The sequence below is a fragment of the Carassius auratus genome, chromosome 20, assembly GCF_003368295.1.
Source record: "Carassius auratus strain Wakin chromosome 20, ASM336829v1, whole genome shotgun sequence".
Classification (NCBI taxonomy): domain Eukaryota; kingdom Metazoa; phylum Chordata; class Actinopteri; order Cypriniformes; family Cyprinidae; genus Carassius; species Carassius auratus.
The window spans coordinates 7,865,354-7,886,295 of NC_039262.1; the positions used below are offsets into that span (position 1 = coordinate 7,865,354).

At 37.5% G+C, this 20,942-nt stretch overlaps 2 protein-coding genes across 3 annotated transcripts in view; one reads left to right on the top strand and one right to left on the bottom strand.

The window, feature by feature from the left end:
- Positions 1–1,634, top strand: part of nr2e1 (nuclear receptor subfamily 2, group E, member 1) — an 8,156-nt gene extending 6,522 nt beyond the window's left edge. For both annotated transcript variants that reach the window (XM_026290794.1, XM_026290795.1), the window contains exons 8-9: positions 69–174; positions 310–1,634. In XM_026290794.1, coding sequence (XP_026146579.1) covers positions 69–174; positions 310–472 — 269 coding nt within the window. In that variant the 3' untranslated portion in view covers positions 473–1,634. The remainder of the gene's footprint in view (positions 1–68; positions 175–309) is intronic.
- A 1,407-nt stretch (positions 1,635–3,041) lies between these two features.
- snx3 (sorting nexin 3) lies at positions 3,042–20,925 on the bottom strand. The gene is made up of 4 exons (XM_026290796.1): positions 20,687–20,925; positions 6,456–6,551; positions 6,142–6,266; positions 3,042–3,886 (listed from the first exon to the last, which is right to left on the bottom strand). Exons 1-4 carry the CDS (start codon positions 20,846–20,848, stop codon positions 3,781–3,783), a joined length of 489 nt encoding a protein of 162 aa, XP_026146581.1. The 5' UTR covers positions 20,849–20,925; the 3' UTR covers positions 3,042–3,780.
- Between the last annotated feature and the right edge of the window lie 17 nt (positions 20,926–20,942).

A 20,942-nucleotide genomic window follows, 5' to 3' on the forward strand; every position in this document is an offset into this window, starting at 1 on the left:
GGACAGCAGAAACTTTCTCTACTGGTTAAAACAGTAGCTCTGAACAAACATGCTGTTTTTTCCCCCAGTTCCAACGCACAGTGGGTCGGAATTGAGGAGCTTTCGCAACGCCAGTGCCATTGCAGCCCTTCAGGACGAAGCCCAGCTGACTCTAAACAGCTACATCCACACTAGGTAGACTACAGCTAATACTTCCTGAAACATGGGTTAATCTACAAAAGCTCATTTGATAAGTATTTTGCAAATTTAGAACCCTTCATTTTGTGTGTGGTTATTAAAAAACAACAACAACGAATGGTTGCATTCCAGGTACCCCACTCAGCCGTGTCGCTTTGGGAAACTGCTGTTGCTCTTGCCTGCTCTACGTTCAGTTGGTCCATCCACCATTGAAGAGGTGTTCTTCAAAAAGACCATCGGAAACGTGCCCATCACACGACTGCTCTCCGACATGTACAAATCCAGTGATATATGAGCTACTGAGAGACAGAGAAAAGAAATCAAGATGTATCTTTGACCTTGGCATTCGCATGGACGCCGTGGATGATACCAGACACCCTAACGTGATACTTCACGCACTTGTTTGGAGAACAAAGCTCTACCAATGTCAAGATATTATTACGCAGGGAAACTATAAAACAAACAAAAGACTGAATCTCTACAAGTTGAGCTTAATGCTTAGAAAGATAAATGAACGTTTAACCAGTAATTTTCTAATTGATTTACTTTTAATCTATTTAAGTTCGTTTATGGAAGTAACTTAACAAGCTTAATCTGTTCTTGTTCTATCAAGATTCAAATACAAAATTATCTTAGTTCATAGTCATATATTTGAATGGAGTGTCTGTGAGGTTATGTACAATCATTCATTTCAAAACGGAATGTTTTATTGTGTCCAGTTGACCAACTACCTTAATCCTACCAATGCTGTTTTGAGTTCAGCACAGGTATCATTTATTTGTCCACAAGAACTTTGAAGAAAACCAAAAAAAAGAAAAAAAGAAAAAAGAAACCATGAGGTATGTTGCAGGGAAGTAGGTCGCTGTCCCTTTGACATAGTGCTGAAAACCAAAGGCCCATGAGTCAGAACTGAAAAGCAAGTTCATTCCTGTTTTACCTTCTAGCAGAAGCTCCAACTTTAATCAAAACACTTGAACCAACTAATCAGGTTTACTTGAAATGTACGCTGAAAGGTTGGAATTAAACACTGCAGGAAGGCAGCAGGACTGAGCATTATTGACTTGATTCATCACATAATTACATATTGAGGTGACTGGGAGGCCACATCACCCACACCCTGTGACCTTAACAGAGGATTGGGGTTCACAGGCAGGGCATTCGAAATCCTGTGGAAACAGATCTGTTGGCATTGTGAGTTTTCGGTGCGCCCACTTGGAAAACGTAATTTTATTGAGGTTTAAAAAGTTGTTTCTGCTCAATCTGTTGCCCATGTCAGAGGTCGCCATTTTAAACCTGTTTGACTAGCTACTAACCCTGGAAAAGAGGCACCACGATCAGCACTTGGATTTGCTTTTGTAGTTTGTAAATACATTTCTCGTTGTACAGTGATAATTTTTGTGAAAGTTGTTCTAAGATATTAGAATAAATATTGAATATTGATCACCTGGTCCTTCAAAGACTGTCAAATGCATGTCTCCATTTGCTTTCTGGGTTTCTAAGGCTTCCTTCTACGAGCAGCAAAAGGTCCATTGCACCCTAAACGGGGTAATAAACAGGGACAGAGAGGTTCACGTCTGCACGTAAGTGCATATTGAACCATCGCCGATACAATACCCTGGACCTTGAGTGAAGTTGCTGTGCCTAGCACGGCTCAGGGTTTCAAGCACTCTTTCACAAATCAAGGGCTTTGCCCAAATTGCATTTTTTATCTTCATTTTTTGATAGAGAGGATACAATAGAAAGAAACATGATTGCGATGACAACTTTCAATCCAATTTATCCTAGTTCCTTTTTAATGGGCTGCTCTGACGTGAAATGAACTCCAAGGTTACATGAGCCAAGCGGCTGTGCCCTTCTCTTTACCTTATACAGCATTGTTGCACATACTGACTCAACAACATTCGAATTCCGTCAAAAGTAATTTAGGCACAATCCGTCATGCTGGAAACAGAATAACAAACAAAAAATATGAGACAATGCTAGACTTAATAACGAAAGGTTGAATGTAGGCCTGTAATTGCAGTGTCTTGTACAGCAATATAGGAACAATAGAAAAACACACCTGTTTCCCAATAGCATACACATCCTATGTTTTTAATATATAGTTCATATATGCGTTCCAAAAAGTATAAATTAAGGGAGTGCTCACTTTTGTCATGGTTTGATTAAAAAATACATTGTAAATACCCACACAAAACTAATGACCCTGATTTGAAGAACCAGTTATCGTTAATAATTTTGAATCAATTTTGACCCCAAAATATTCTTACAATGAAAAGTTTCTTCTACTCTGCTGTTTCTGAAGGACATTTGAGGAGGAATTGACCTTCACAATCTAGTATTGCCTGTGTTCTTTAAGATTCCTCTGAATCTGAGCATCCAGGACCTATGACTTGCCATTGTTTCCTCCAGTCCTTTTTCTATTCTGAGAAACCATTCCTAATTAATCTATTTTCTCCCTTTCACCACCTGCTTCAGTCTTAGCAGATCAATAAAAACACTCCAGACTAAATGCATTCTGATTTAGATGCGTATGTTTATCAGTAAATAAAAATCCTCCCTAATTTTCTTGTCTTGGTACCGTGACATTTTTAGTCACTTAAATAAAGCATCTAGCATTTAACAAATGAGCGATAACTCATGTGCTGTGAATAAACAACACCTGGAAGAATTAATTTCACTGTTCATTTTGATAATTCCTGCACATAAAATACTAATACTTGCCCTCCAGTTAACAAAATGTATTTCCTCTGAATTAAACCCCTGATGGTCAAGAAGAAAAAGCTTTTAAGGCAGACTAAATGTCTACAACCACTAAAGCTAGGATCGCTCTCAGATATTTCAGCGAAAGCAAACAGAGACGCTTTAGTTTTGCAAACCACATCATACATGGATGTGTTTGATCCATTTTATTGGAAAATTCTCATAAACAAAGCAATGGCACAGCAGTATACAAATCTGGAAACATGCATTGTAGGCAGCACTCTCTGTGTTTCTGTGTACTGCCATTACACAGTAAAAACTGGCTTGTCTGCAGCTAAGTGGGACATACAGCACACGATAAACCACCATGTATCAAGGAGGTTCCCAATTAAGTGCATCCTGCACGGTGAGCTGCTGTACGTGTTCTTCAGCATTAAAAGCAACACAAGCAGGTAGTAGCAATAACACAGGGAAGCCGATGTGTGTGATAATATAGTGCTTGCATAATTGTGATATAGTTATTTGGTTCGTTTCATTGATCTTGTACTAATCGTAGTTAGTGGTGATCTCAGATAAAACTACCGTAAATAATGTTAACCACAATGAATTACACATAAGAATGTATTTGATCAGACTTAAAGTGGTAATATTAACATTATAGATTTATAAATGAGAATAAAAAGACTGAAACAAGCTATAAGCAGAGATCAAAAGAGTACTTTCGGAGAAGTGAAGGGACACAACTAACGCTAAAGAACATTTTCAATTATTTTGTAAATGTTTTGGACACCCTATGGTTCATGCTAAGATTCTGTTGCTGTTAAGAATGATTCAAACCTTTCTTATTGCTTGTGGGCCATGTTTTGTGTGTGTGTGTGTGTGTATACAGTCCAGACCGGTTCAGGCTTGTCTAATTTTGGAAGGGGTGTAGTTTTTATCCACTGACTCCTCCTGTAGAAACATGTGCAGGCATCGCTCATTTTGGGCCAATGGATGACCAGCCACTCTGGAAAAACCAGACCAAAAAATGCATATTAGCCACCATAAAAATATTATGCAAGCACACACACTGCAAGGCAGGAGAGAGAGAGAGAGAAAGAGAGGAGGCGGAATCAACTTTGACCCTAATCAAGTTACAACTCTTAGATATTATTAGGAGCCTGTGACATTCAGCAGCATTCTTCCTCAGATCATAAATCATCTTGCTTGATTTTCAGAGCAATAATATCAAAATGTAATTACGCATATCTTTAAAAACAGTAGACTGAGCCATCATGCTAATTAAACTCATTATTTTACCATTCAGTCTATTCCAGCTTCCAGTGGAATAAAAAAAAGGACCCTCACACCTCTAAAATTACACGATGCTTACAATGTTACAAGTCAAGATGACGCAGGATCGTTCAGGCGAATGTAAAGACATGCTGTACAGATCCACTCACACATAGTCTAGAAGTATGATGGGAATGCATCCCCCTTCTCCAGGTGCTATTAGTAGTGAACAATGACATTTAATTCAGGAAAGAAAATCTAATCTTAATTACCTCCATATCCTTTCTTTCTTCAAACCTAATTTACAGCTGTTTGTCTCGTATTAAAATTCAAACAGGTAGAGCTGGAGCATTTGCACATGAAACAAAGATAATGGCAAAGTCTGCAATCACAGCAAATAATTACAATCGAACTGTAACTTTTATTGTCTCAGTCGGCGGGGGAACGGCACCTCGGATCAAAAATAAGCAGGAGTGCACACAACATCTTGTAGGGAAAAGGTATGCACGCCTGTAATTTCACTCGCAATTATCATAAATTACACATCAAAAATAAAACAAATGTAAAAAGTAAAGCTGGTGCACTTGCGGCCCCTCATCAGTTTTGATCATTCTGTAGGTAATTATTGAGAGAAGGAAAAAAGTGTGAGAGAAGACGTCAAATGACACAAAGGCTGGCAAGTGTCTGTTTTTCTGTTTTACTGAAGGACCTTAACCCAAAAACTCAAAATTAACAGAAAGAGGAAAAACTATTGTAATTCTTTATGATGATAACCGCTTCAAGTCGTCTTTATAAAAACAGTTCAGATGTGCCAAGGCTAAAAGAAGAGGAAGGACACGCAATAGAGGACTATGTCAAATTTGTCATATCATACAATTGAGATACTTAAGAATAAAATCGCAAAGGAAAATTTTTAATAACTGACATTTTCACAATGCATTATGGGTACATACAGTATCCTCCATTAATATTGCCACCTTTGCTGTGTACCCTATTTTTTCATTTAAATATTTATATTTTATTAAAAATATATATATATTTTTCCTCCTGCATGGCAAATTTTTCCACTAGCACTTAGTATTCTATTATTCTTATATATACACAATTCAGTCTTCTTTATACATACATACATACATACATGCATACATACATACATACACACTGTACACACACACACACATATATACATAAATATATATATACGTACATATACATACACACAAGTCAGAATTTGAAGTGGGTCAAAACCTACAACGTAAATGCGTTCTTGTCTTAGGACAACTTTGAATAACTTTTTAGATCCACTTCAAATGCTGACTATTGTGTGTGTGTGTGTGTGTGTGTGTGTGTGTGTGTGCTTCTTCAACACCCTCAAAGGTTTTCTGGTAAAACACACTTTAAGCGAAGAAATAAGGCTGAGAGCTGTGTCTTTAGGAACTTTCAATGTCATGGAAATCTTCATATAGCCTTAGCCTTTATCTAAAGTAATACAATATTTATTCTCTTTAGTTTTTGTGAGATCTCTGTTGAAATTTTTGCTACTCAACTTCAACACATGCATTGGCTAACTGTATGTATGTGTAACAGCTCAAGCTAATTCTGTTTAATAGTTTCTATTAGAGAACTGAATGTTGGTTATAGAGATGCTGCAACACGGTAATTTTCCTATAACTTTAACAGTACAGCATGGCACTAGTAACCCCAAAGTCATGAGTTTGACTGCCAAGAAATACATGAACTGATAAAATATACACCTGGAATGCAGTACAAATTGAGTTTGGATAAAATAATCCACACAAAAAATACGTCATTTGGAAAAAAAAATACATGTTAATTGTTAAGTTCGAAGTTAATTCTGTCCTTATTTGTGAAAGGTGTATTGGTTTACAGGAATTGGTCGTTCCTGTCTGTTTGGTTCAAGGTAAAAGCCAAAGATGAATGTTTTTGGTGAACAGAAATGCAAAGTATCTGGAGGAACTTGTGACTCACTTGTTGAGGAACTGTTCTAGGCCTTGCCGCCGTTCTTCGATAAAAGAGTCGTCAAATATACCATCATCCCCACGAAATGGGAGCTGCCTGAACAGAGCCTTTCCAGGAAGAGGAGGAACTACCACCTATTTGAAATACAAAAACGTCCTTCACATTACAAACATCTCAGAATGCAATCACGGGTCTCTTACAATCACTTCAAACGTCATGTACATGAACTACACAATAATTTCCAATCCAATAACAGAAAAGCATTACTTTTAAATGGTTCTAGTTGAAATGAACCAACACTTTATTCTTCATCAATACTTCACCTTGCTTTCTCTCTCCAGCTCTCCTCTCAGCCACTCAAAGTCGCTGTACCTCCTCCGGACACGTGACTCCTTCAGCTTGAAGATAGGGAGGTTTGTCTGGATAGAGTAAAAAAAAAAATTCAACATCTGAAACATCATGTCCATCTTTAGATTAAGGGAGACTGTTTCAAAACGGATGCACTTTTTAAATAAAAGTAATTTGAAAACCACGTTAAGACTGACAGTGTATCTGAACAGCATCATTAATTCAATAAAACCAAGTTCAGTATTAGGGTAAAGCATTGAATAAATAGGTAGAGTCCACAAAAAGGCCCACAGAGAGACTACAACAGAGGCACTGGAGAGGCAGATGTTTATGAAATAAAAGAACAGCCTGATGACAGCGTTCAAGGAGAAGCTGAAGAGGCAAAAGGCAGCGTAAGTAACAAACACACAGACGGGAATAAAAGTATAGATCAATACTCGCCGCAGACTCCAAACAGATGAATACACAGTGGAAGAGACAGTAAGTTAAACGAATAAATGAACGTGTGCTTTGGGGACAAAGTCTCATGTGGGCCCTAATTGGACAGGAAGAGTTGAAATGTTCATCGATCCTCAGTTACCCCAAGACCCTTTCTTTTTCCATCGCTCATTCTCTCCCTCCATCTCTTCAGCTGCTCCAAGTCAGGTTTTTAGCCTTGAGAGGGTCTCTTCCGAAAGTGTAGATCTCTCCTCACAATGAGGAACATTGATGAAATACCCACCACTTCAGCTTCCCCCCACGTCTATTTTTTAAGTCTTTATCCAACTCTGCTTGTTTCCATCTCTATTAACTTGACTCATTTCTATGTTTTTCTCCTTATGTCTCAGTAAACCATATATTTTAGCGTATTTAATATTAAATTGTTATTGAAGTGACAATGTCCAATAATAAAGAAGTTAGCAAAATAAAATGAGTAGTATTCAGCTGGTCATAAGATCTCAAAATGAAAAGTCCACGTAGAATTAAATAGTTGATGTTAGCCATTGACTTTTTTCCTTACTAATGAAATCAATGGCTACCAGCAACAGAAGAAATAAATTCCTACTGGTTTGGAACGGCATGATGGTGAGTAAATGATGACTATTTTTATTTTGAATGTGTGTGTGCATTATTCATTGGAAGTTATACAAAATATTCCTATCTAAACATTCACATTACATTTTTTTTGTAGTAACCATTATTTCTGTGATCTCTAGTACCATCTGTATTTTTGGAACTCTGATCTAGGCATTTCCTCAGCCCACGCGGTCATATAAGACGGGGATTAACTCAATAGCTTTGAGAGCAGGGTAACTGCAGTGCCGAGGAAGTGTTTAGTAGCAACCTCGCAGAGGTGCTGACTAATAGTTTGTGAATGGCTGAACCACTGGGTTTACATACCACTAAGTAAGGAGGTCAAAAGAAGTTAATCCCTATGTCAATTGATCGCAGTAACAGGTAATTTAATACACACACTCATGACAATAACATCATGGATTCAGGACTATTATAAGGTGCACGGTCACACTGGGGGTAGTAGTTCTTATGCCAAGGGAGGAAGGCCATTTATCTTAAAAACTTCTTAAAAAACACACACACACATGCACAAATGATACAGGCCTACAAAGGTGACAACAGGTCAGGTCCTGTTTCATATTTCAATCCACATCTTCAGTCGTGTGTTTACAAGGTGAAGCAGGGGACAAGATTTAAAACTAATTGTGGAGTCTGACAACAGCCAGTGCTCCACACATAGATCTGATATCATCATCATCATCATCAGTCTGTCTGAAATCACATGAAGAAACAGAACAAACTTTGCAGCTTTGCAAGATAGCAAGATAGAAATAACTGACTTAAAACCATTTAGCTTTAGCTGGTGAAAATAGTAGTGTTTATTAATTTAAAGCTGTTAGTCATCTCTTCCCTTATTTGCAAAAAAAAAAGAAAAAAAGAAAAAAAAAGAAAAAACAAAGTCAGCTTTTAATCACCTTCTAATATATTGAAGTAATATGGGCCAAAACAGAGGACATAAAATGAATAGGGAAAATCAATGGTCAAGAGTAGAAGAGTAGGTGATGATTATTACTATTATTATTATTATATATTAAACTTTAGATATTAAACTATACCACTAGTCAAATTAATGTTGCCATGATGGGCCACTCAAACAAAATGAAAAAAAAAATAAAAATAAGAATAAAGAACTTACTTATGCCGCGTTTCCACCGAAATTACCCGGAACATTTTTACCAGGAACTTTTTTCCCCCCAGACCTGTTGCTTTCTGCGTTTCCACCGCGGTGTAAAGTACCGGGGAAGATTAGGCAAATGACTGGTGACGTAGGTCTGCGCGCGTTTCTCAATACAAAGTACCTCTGATTAAAAAAAAAAAAAAAAAAAAGTACGCTGATTTTGGACGTGCATCCTCGGTAGTTAATTCAGACTTTGTGCATTCGACTGGGGAGTGTGATGTCTGCAACTAAGCAAGTCCGGTAAATCTATAAACAGCAGCGTAACTATACACTATATATATATATATATATATATATATATATATATATATATATATATATATATATATATATATATATATATATATGTATGATACTTGATAACTTCAGTCAGCTCTTCTTGGCTACTGCAATTTTCCCTACTGTATATTTACAATAAAACGAAATATGATATCAAATACCACTGCCTCCTTTCGTTTTCATTTAAGCATAATAACAACTGCAGAAATGTACTTAGGTCAGGGAAATGTGTATATGCAGCCATTACAATGAAAGAAATATTATATAGACTTGCCTTTTTTATTTTCATTTTAACATATAGATAAATTGAATACAGACCAAAGAAAACCTGTTAGATTTACCCCGCAGCTGAATTATATTTTATGTTTAACTACTAAAGACACATCAGAGCCAGCGGCGCATATCAGGTCTATCCCAGGAGAGGCTGCTCTCTGCGGATACATGAGGACTGAGCTCCCGCTGATTGAGTGGAGCTCACCGTCTACGAGATCGGCGAAACACATTTTTAAATAGGCGCTGTCTTTATAAATAAACCATAGATTTGAGTTTTAAACAACTACATTCTCGCCTGAAATACTTTTAAAATTACATTTCATGACACAATAACAGTAATATTTGAAAATTATCAGAATAAATGGTGGTTGAACTCAACCAATGCTGCGTGAACTCAGATCGCTTTGGCTACTGCAATTTTCCCCTCAGTATATTTACAATAAAACGAAATAGGATATAAAATACCACTGCCTCCTTTCATTTTCATTTAAACATAATAACAGCTGCAGAAATGTACTTAGTTCAGGGATAAGTGTAACGTTATATACAGCCATTACAATGAAGGAAATATTATATAGACTTGCCTTTTTATTTTCATTTTTACATATAGATAAATTGAATACAGACCAAAGAAAACCTGTTAGATTTACCCCGCAGCTGAATTATATGTTATGTTTTAACCACTAAAGACACATCAGAGCCAGCGGCGCATATCAGAAGGTCTATCCCAGGAGAGGCTGCTCTCTGCGGATACATGAGGACTGAGCTCCCGCTGATTGAGTGGAGCTCACCGTCTACGAGATCGGCGAAACACATTTTTAAATAGGCGCTGTCTTTATAAATAAACAACAGATTTGAGTTTCAAACAACTACATTCTCGCCTGAAATACTTTTAAAATTACATTTCATGACACAATAACAGTAATATTTTGAAAATGTTGATCCGAATAAATGGTGGCTGAACTCAACCAATGCTGCGTGAACTCAACCAATCAGCATGTTTAGCGCCAAAGTCCCGCCCCCGAAAGTTCCGGAACTTTAAAAAAGTACCACCTCGCCAGCAGGGACTTTCTGGGGGGCATTTTTTTACCCGGAACTTTTATTTAGTTCCTGGTTCCTGCGGTGGAAACACACCAAGTACCGGACCAAGTCCCTAGTTCCTGGGTAAAGTTCCTGCGGTGGAAACGCGGCTTTAGAAAGCGTTCTCTGTACATTAAGATTAGGACAAAATAGATTTTAAAATAAATAAATAAAAACTTTATGTAACACTTTTACACTGTTACAACATTTCTAGTTTGAAATAATGCTTTTGAACTTTTTATTCATCAAAGAATACAAAAAAAGTATCATGGTTTCCAATAAAATATTAAGCAACACAACTGCTTTGATAATAAAAAAAAAAAAAACTGATAATGAGAAAGATTTCATGAACCTAAAAACAGCATATAATAACAGTTTCTGAAGGATCTTGTGACAGTGAAGACTGGAATAACGGATGCTTAAAAATTCAGCTTTTATAAAGTATACATTTAGATTGTAATAATTTGATTAATATTTTGACTTATTTCAAAAACATTTTTTTAAAACATGACTGTTCCCTAGACTTGAACTTGAAGTGCACAATTTAAATGAAGGACAAATACCAAATATTTTACATTTTCTGAGGAAAATGTGGTAGCTGGTAATTCGAAAGTCACCACCATGATGAAAGGTCTTGTGTATCCCTATTTCATTGCAAGTCAATGTGTATTTGTTTGTCTGTTTTAAGCAAATTAACATCACGACTGAAGTATCAATCATGTGCCTAGTGCAAACTCCACAGGAACTGCTGAGGTTTACGACTTTGGCTTAGGGTTTTGTTTAAATCCCTCACCTTAAGTATGAGCAATAGTAATGGTGATGCTTGCAAGCATCACTAATTACACTTCAACAAAAATGCTGTGAAGGGAGCTGTGCTGTATTGATGTGTGTGCGTGTATAAAGAGAAAAGGAGGGATGCGTCCCACTGTACACAGCCGCAGATGTAAACTCTGAAGAGTTTGACTGTCCTCCCCTCACTGCTAATGATCTCAATCAAACCTGAGACAAGCAAACAAAACAGCCCAACAAAAGGCCTGATTACCGTGGCAACCAAAGTTAACCACACAGACGGAAGCCCTTACACATCAAACACTCAATGAGCAGATGAAAACAGCCCAATTCATTAAGACAGCAGCCTTGCACTGCAGCTAAGACGGGGCTTTTCAAGAGCTCCATCAATACCTGTGAGCGCACGGTGAGAGGGGAACGGCATGACATGATTAAACCCGCAGGTAATGAGACTCAGCGTCACATGATCAAATGCTTAGAGACTCTCTAATGGTCAGCTATGCTATCTTGGGTGGTTTTTATGTTAATTCCATAAGCTCCGTGGGATATTTAATGATGTCTGTTTTTAATTATCTCTAGACACCAACTAACAGGACCTGCTACAAAGCCTTCTTGACATGAAGCATAACACTGTGATAACCAAGAGTGATGTGATGTTAATCTGAGTTTTTGACAGTTGATGATCTGAGAAAACAATATTTGGTGGGTCTCTTAGTATCTATTTGGTTGCACTCAGCAGCCCTGACCAAAGTGAAACCACAGTGGTCCAAAATCTAGCACCACAATAGCTGTATTAAATATCATGCAGCATTTTCACATTCAGTGTGAATAGGCAAATAGCATGTGGCTGAATCACAATGATAAATTGTACACAAATACAGTGGGGCTTGAAAGTTTGGGCACCCTTTGCAGAATCTGTGAAAATGCGAGTAATTTTGTAAAAAAAAATAAGAGAGATCATACTAAATTCATGTTATTTTTTATTTAGTAGTGTCCTGAGTAAGATATTGTACATAAAATATATTAACATTTAGTCCACAAGACAAAAAAATGCTGAAATTATTAAAATAACCCCACTCAAAAGTTTGGGAACCCTTGGTTCTTAATACTCTTTTCTGTTACCTGATGATCCTCGACTGTCTTTCTGTTTTGTGATGGTTGTGCATGAGTCCCTTGTTTGTTCTGAACAGTTAAACTGAGCAGCGTTCTTCGGAAAAATCTTTAAGGTCCTAAATATTCTTCAGTTTTCCAGCATCTTTGCATATTTGAACCCTTTCCAGCAGTGACTGTATGATTTTGAGATACATCTTTTCACACTGAGGACATTTGAGGGACTCAAACACAACTATTTAAAAAGATTCAAACATTCACTGATGCTCCAGAAGGAAACAAGATGCATTAAGAGTTGGGGGGTGAAAGCTTTTGAACAGGATGAAGATGGCCAAATTTGTCTTATTTTGTTGAAATATAATTTTTTCCATTTAGTTCTGCCCTTCGTAAGCAACAGAAGATACTTGTATGTTTCCCGGTACACAAATTAAGTACAATTTACCTTGATCTTCAAATTCCAAAAGTTTTCACCCCTCAGCTCTTAATGCATCTTGTTTCCTTCTGGAGCATCAGTGAATGTTTGAATCTTTTTAAATAGTTGTGTTTGAGTCCCTCAAATGTCCTCATAAATAAAAAATAACATGCATTTAGCATGATCTCTCTTATTTTTTGAAAATTACAAAAATTTTCACAGATTCTGCAAGGGGTGCCCAAACTTTCGAGCCCCACTGTATAATACAAGCAGCACTGTTTTCAACATTAATAATAATAATAATAATAAATGTTACTTGTAAAGAATTAAAGTAACTTGACGTCTATGACAACATGGCAAGAAGGCCGTTTATAATAAAATGATAACAACATAAATAGGACTAAATTGTCATGAAACATGGCTCGGTTTGGCTCAACTTCTAATTGGACCAAAGTTCGTTTTTTAAAAAGTAAATTGTTTGTAAACTGTCCTTTCACTGGTCAGAATTATACTTATTAACCAAAGGAAGAGATGTGTTTTGATAAGAAATTACAGTGCCGTGTTCACCAAGGAATTCTATCTTTAAGATTCAACAGGTATATGCTCAATGTTATCAGCACATTCATCTGGATTGAAACTAGGTTTAAAAACGCCCTAAAAATGTCAAACACAAAAACAAAACCACCCACAAAAAATGGGACAGAGTGACTGAGCGAGGAAAAAGTCGGAGAAAGATATTATACAGACCGGGTCCATTTTATGCACAACACCCAAAAATAGCCAATTGTGTAAAAGCTGCACTAAAAGCGCTCTTTCTTTTAGTCACTCTTCTGCACTGTTAAAAGCTTCCACATGGCTTATGCCGATATGAGGAGATGGCAGAATCCCGGTCTCTCTTCTCTTTTTCAGATGCATGTGTGTGCTGGGGACAATGGTGTATCCTCATTAGGAGGAGAGAGAGGGCAGTGAAAAAACAGCCGAGAGAGGTCACCTCACCCTGCGTAAGGGCTTTGCGCTGGCTATGCATTAGCTTTTAGCGAGTCGGATCAAGTCAAGTTTAAGAGCGAGCATTTCATCTCTCCGCCCTGCTCTCTCTTTTTCAAAATAAAAGTAGCAAATATGGAAGCACAATGCCATCTCATCGCATCATAGCTCCAAAGAGAAGAGGACAGAGGGACAATGAGAGCACTCGCGCCCCACCATCATCCCCCTCTGCGTTTTACAGACAAGTCGCTCTCTCTCTCACACATGCACGCAAAACACACCCGCCCAACACCCTCACTCTGGCAAAAAGCTGCCCCCTGTCTTTGTTCCCATAGCATCAACTCCCACTTTTGATACTGTCATCTCAAGTAGGATATGGTAGCCTTGATACAATATGCTGCCCATTACCATTAAAATAGTTGTCGGGGAGGATGCTGTAGACTTTGGATTACACTTGACTGGGACTGACAACCAGGCAAGCAAGCCATTTTTAGTAATGGCAGAAAGGGAGAGTGAGAGAGAGGGCTTTTTGGAAATTGGAAAGGAGAATTAAAAAGGGGGATGACGAGGAGGAGGAGGTGAACAGTGGAGAAAGGGAGTGAAAGATGGGTAGGGAAAGAGAGCGTTGTATACAAAAATGCAGAAGGGGGGGCTGAGGATTCTCCTGTCTGTAAACAACGTTGAATCCCAAATCCTCCGTCTGGTGGCTTTCGTGCAGAGTCAGTGGACTCATGTCACTCAACTTCTGAACTGTAAACAATGTGGCCACAAAACAAGAGTTAATGCCACGGTTAGACGGTCACAATATGCATCTGATATAAATTATATGAACTGAAGTCAACAAACAGAACTTCTATCGTTGTTCTATCGAGTCCATGCTTACGTTTTGCTGTCATGTGAATATGAGTTTAAAACCCAATAACACTGACCTATTCTAAGACCGAGTCAGTTACAAAGTTTGTAAAGTTCTCAATATTCAGTTTTCTTATTACTTGCGTACCTTAAGCTGCTTTCCATTTATGATATAAAGCAACTGTTCTTGAACTGAACTGCCTCGTGAGCAAACATATGACCAATTTTTGTAATAATCATCTTCAATGTCACACGATCCTTCAGAAATCATTCTAATATATTGATTTGTTGCTCAAAAACATTTTTCTATTATCATTAATGTAAAAAAAAATTCAGCTGTGCTGCTTAATATTTTTGTGGAAAATGAGCCACATTTCAGGATTCTGTAATTAACAGTTTCGTGGCAAGAAAACTATTGGCTGAATTATTTTTACTATTAATTTTTTTGCTAAAAATTGATAGAAATTTATTTTTCCAGCATTGGGGCTAATTTCATGGAGTTTATGCACTGTAAACACATCTGACAAGTTTGATAAATGATGCATTAAAATTGATCAAACATGACAGTAACCGATGCATACCTGCTTTAAGTTATTGCATTAAACTATGCTAAAGGGACAATTCTCCCAAAAAATATAAATTGTGTTATCACTTACTCACCTTAATGTCGTTCCAATCCTGCTTGACTTTCTTTCTTTAGCAAAACACAAAAGAACGAATGCTTAAGAAATGTACTGTTCGCACTTTCCTATGCACCTACAATGAATGGGAACGGAGGCTTTCAAGGCATCAAAGAGGATGCAAAAGCACAATGAAAGTATTACAAATGTGGTGCATGATGCAACTCTTGTGGTACATTTTTTCTTGTGGTCTTTTGAAGTCATATGATAGCTTGATAAGAACAGACTAAATTTAGGCTATCTGAGTCAGTCAGTTCACAAACAAATCATTCCGTTTTGGTTTTGTGAACTGAACTGATTGATGACAAAGATTGTACTCACACATCGGACTCTGCTCACGTGAACATGCCATGTTCCTGATTCATTATGTTGAAAATATTCACCTGTTGTTCCATTCTGTCAGTTTGGAATGGCATGAGTGTAAATAAATTCTACCTTTAAAGTTACAGGTGAACAAAAGACAACCGGACATTAAGAATCCATCACTAGAGATATGCCCGTCCCAAGATGAGACCAGAGGAGCAGGTGATGGGGGATGGGCATGTTTTGTGCCATCCAGTGGGGGGTGGGTTTGGCAGGGGTTTAAGACGAGGTCTGCACCCCCATAGTCATTCACACGTTCCACTTTAAAAGAAGGGATTAAGAAGCTTCTCATTCCCTCTCCAAGACACACACACACACAAATATGGCTTGGCTTCTTTCTCTCACTTACCATGGCAGGATCATCTATGGGATGAGGGATATGACGATGGAAAGGATAATGGTTGGCCACCGAGCGAAAGAGAGAAAGCGTGCATGGATGGTGCGGAAGAGCGTCAAAGAAAGATGCTGCCCTTGGCACGCAAAAGCATGTAATCAACACAGGCAGTGTTACTATGACAAATACAAACAGAATCTCTTTATCTCCTCTCATTGTTGCAATCGGGCTACTTCAGGAGCAAATCAAAAGTTGACAGCTCCGCTCTTTCTCTCGGTCTTGAGGGCTAGAGCGAGAGAGCGATAGCGTGAGAGGTATGTGTGGGGTGTTCCCTTATGCAAAGCAGGGTCACCGCCGACTCTGAGACACACAATAATCTTGATTACACGCATATGCTAATTATTATACGCTGATCAAGTACAGTAGCTTTAGATTTGGGCTAATGGCAGGCGGTGGCTCGCTCTGTGGGTAGGAGAAGGCTAAAAATACTATAGGAAAGCTGGGAAGACATTGGCCTATTAGCAGACACAACAGCACCTGTCACAACTCATCAGTTGTGGAAATGACTGCTTAGAACACAGTAAGGGGTTTTGACAATGTCTTATCTGTGTCTCCACCTCCTTAGGCGAGCACTTAAAATTTGGGCTATATACGGAAGAAAAAGTGAATTAGATGGGAAGAGTTTCCACAATAAAACCTGAGTCTGATGAAAATTTCGTTTTTCATCAAAACTTCTGAAGGTAAGAGGACCCAATTGTTATAGATGTGTCAAGAAGAATAGAATAGAATAGTACGTAGACCAAATAATAAGTAAGAAATTTGCTTTCACAACTTTTAAGTAATTTTGCATTGTTAAGCTGTAGGGATGGCGAATACCTTGCACAAGTGAACAATAGTCAGTGGAATATTTTGTTTACTAACGTAAACCACTAAGAAGACTTCTAACTAGGCCATGTATCTTGCTAAAAAGATGTTCACACTGATTTGCAACAACTGGTGATTTCTGCAATTTGAGAAACATCAACCATTTGCGATCAGTTCAAAGAGGAGCATGTTAATTACGCATTTTGGGAGACACAACAAATGAATAGGGAAATAAAATATATTCAATATTCCTATAAACTATATATTAAGATTATCTTTAAACAAAGTTTAATAATAATAAAAAAGGGCTAAAAACTCAACCAAGGACATAGCATAACTTATGAATGAAATATAATTTATAATTATTTTAGTTTATAATGCTCTAAATGTAATGAAATGAAAAAACACCATTTGTTCCCTAAAATGTGACATGACATGAAGCCAAGTATGGTGACCCATACTCAGAATTCGTGCTCTGCAGACAGCAGTGAACACACACACACTGTGAACACACACCCGGAGCAGATGGGTGTTCGGTGCCTTGCTCAAGGGCACCTCAGTCGTGGTGTTTCGGGCCTGAGACACAAACCCACAACCCTAGGGTTAGGAGTCTAACTCTCTGCCCAGTTTAAGAGGTTAAGTCTATTTATTATCAAAACATTGGTCAGTAATACAGTTAAAATTGGGAAAATATTTGAATGATTGCATTGCAGGCTAATTTAAGGTGTGCCCCTAAACTTTTCTGTTTGTGCTCCTTAAAAATTTCAGTCAGTGCTCCTAGTAAAAATAGTTAGTCTGGAGCCCTGAAAAGTGATAACATAACCATGTCCACTGCTTTTCAGGAGCAAAAAATATAAACAATATAACAATATAAAACAACAATATAACAATAATAATAATAAAATAATGACACGAGTCAGCTTGAGTTTGATTTGGCATCATTGCTCAGTCTGGGCAACTGAATACAAAGGAGACTTTTTTCTTCTTGAGTATGAACTCTGTCTTCTCTTTTATTAACACATGATCTACTATCATAATAATAAACTTTTCCATTTTTAATAAATATATATATTTGTATTGGTATTTATTATGTCAGGGTTTACACGGTTAATATTTGGTGGCATTTCACTGAAGGATAAATTAACCAGAGGTGGGTAGAGTACCCAAAAACTGTACTCAAGTAAAAGTAAAAGTACTTCTAGAAATATTTACTCAAGTAAAAGTAAAAGTACTAGTCTTGAACAGTTACTTGAGTAAGAGTAAAAGAGTATCGGATAAAAAATCTTCTCAAGTAGTTAGTTACTAGTTACTTTGGGTCATATATATTGAGCCTATTTTTATTTAGATATATAGATAAAATGTATGTAATGTATGTGTCTGTGTATAAATGTATATATTTCATCAGCCTTTACTCCAATGTATGTAATTTATTATAAAACCCTGTCTGTTTACTTAAGTAACAGATATAGGTGTCATGCCATAACATATTTTTAATACGGCTGACTTTATATTTAATGTGAATTTAACATAAAAAGTTAATGTGATATAAATATTGCTACTAATCTGTCATTGTTCAGAAAGAGAGCAAATAACATTTACATTATTAAAGATCATTTTCAATGACAGTCTAGATTTCAATCACTCTCAGAAACTCCCATTAAAATCACTGAAACTGTTATCACTGCGAAATCATTATCTTAATAATAGATTCGTACACACATCTGCACTTTGTTGTTTCTGACGAGAGAATTCGTCAGAAAGAGGTATTCAGTCAGTGAGCAAGTGAAGGAAGCACCGGCATTTAGCGATGACTCATCGGAACACCTCTGATTGGCCATTGCATTCAAAAGCTCAACAGAACCGTCTGTGATTGGTTAATGTGCAGCGCTGTAAAAACGCGTCTGTCTCTGGCTCAGCGCCAGCAAGCGACCACAGATCTGAATTTAGCAGCTGATGTTATGACTTGCTGAACGTACTCGCACCGGTGTGATTGTATTAAAATCAATAATCTTATCTAATCTTAATCGTCTTTTTTGTCTTTTGGAAGCTGCATTCAACTTGACTCCCCTCTGTTATAAGCCACATACAACAAACTAATGTCAGTGGTATGGTGTACTGTAATCGAATGTAGCCCAAGTTATTACCTGTTAAACAGTAGACAGCACACGCATTCATCTAATAAGGATCTCCATCGCAAGCAAATAATAGCCTTTGTAGATTTGCTTTCAATTCAGTGCAGTTCCATAGCCCCGTTTTCAACGCTGCTGATGTTAAACGTTACAACTCTGAGTGAACCGCTTCAGACGCTCAGCGCGTGCGGCAGGGAACTGAACGACTCATTCAAACTGATTCATGAACCAATTCACTCGTTTGCCAATTGGTTTGATCAAGCCTTTGAACAGAATTGACTGAAAAGAATGAATCATTCGCGAATGGGCATCGCTCATTGCCCAGAGAAAAGTAGACGGCGCGTTTGGAATAAACTGAAGCATTTATAACATTTATTGCATTAAGATAAAGTAACGAGAGGAGCGTCGCCCACAGTAACGAAGTAAAAGTACAGAATTTTCCCAAAAAATTTACTCAAGTAAGAGTATAAAGTACCCATCTTTAAATATACTCCGAAAAGTATTAGTTACCCCAAAAAATTACTCAAGTAAATGTAACGAAGTAAATGTAAATCGTTACTACCCACCTCTGAAATTAACATTCATCATTTGCAAGTTTAGCTGTCCTTGAATCCTAATTACATGTACTGTACAATAACTTTCCCTTTTTACCAAGGGAATTTGGGAGGTTTGCATGTTATTTGGCCAGTCAGTCATTCTATCAGGTGTAAGTTCAATTCCATGCATAACAGCGCACAAACACACATATGCAAAGCGGATGGCAGCCATGTGTGTCTCGCAGTTCAAAACTTCCTCTAACATTCAGAATAATTTGGCCAATAAATCAAGGTATGCATTTTGTTTGCACAAACATGGGTAAGCTGATTCATTTCTAAGGAATGAGGAATGTGCAAGCGTGTGGGAAACTCGCTGATGCAATAACCATAACCTACACAGCGAGTTCAGAAGAATTTGATCATGAGACAACTTACTGAAACATGCGTAAGATCAATTCAGCTTAACTTGGGTTTCATATGAGAACAAGAACGAGGAAAATGAATTAAAATGAAAATAAAGCATTTTAACTAGCAAACTGAAAGGTCTCACATTTGATAAAGAACCGACCCAGGTTTTTCATTATCATTATAAGCACCATTATCTTGGGCTTACACAAAGGGGTGTGGTCACACAAACTACATGCTTGAGATCTAAATGGAAATAGCTTGAAACTCTCTCATTCCAATTAGACACAAACCAACTAAACTGTGTTCTTACTTTGCTGATCATTACACAGTCAGGCTTTATATTTAGGTCAATGCCAAAAGGAAAAATTAAGGGGGTATTTCACCAAAAACTGAATAATCGGTCTTAATTCACATTTTATTCCAAACCTGTATTCATTCTTAAGACAACACAAAAGAAGAGAGACGTTAGACAGAATGTTAACAACTGCCAGCTTTAGTAACACATCTGATGAATCTGATTTCCATACAATGAAAGTGAACTGTGCACAATGACAACTTCACTCACATCTCCTTTTCTGTTCCACTGAAAAAAGAAAGTTATGTGGGTTTGATAAACATGAGATTGTGCTCAATGCTTTGCTGAATCATAATCAAAACAAAGCTGAACAGTTACACTGTCATACAAATATTTAACAAGCCATTAAGTTTTACAAAGTTAGACTTGGACGCATTGTTTACAACTAATGTGAGCTTGGCTACACTATGATCTATACTATTAGCAATGGTTTTAATCCCATTAGGAGTGTATTTAAGCTTCAGTAAGACCAGATCAGTGTGTCTGAGCGTTTGATGTCTGTTCAGGCCAGCCTCGGCTGCTCACCTTCAGTCTGATCTCGTATGTCGTAAACCTGTTCCGACCGACGCCAACCGTCTCGGGGTTGGAAACATCAATCTCTAGAAAGTTACTCGGTGGCCCATACGCGTCGTTCAGGTTTTGTGGTTTAGTGTAAAGCCTTCTCGTGTCTGCTATGGCCTCAGCCATGGCTTTTCGTGACAGGTTTGAGCAAACAAGCAGCTATCGATTGCACTTCCGATCAGCTGAGGAACAGCTGACATGTGACATACCAACATGGTCA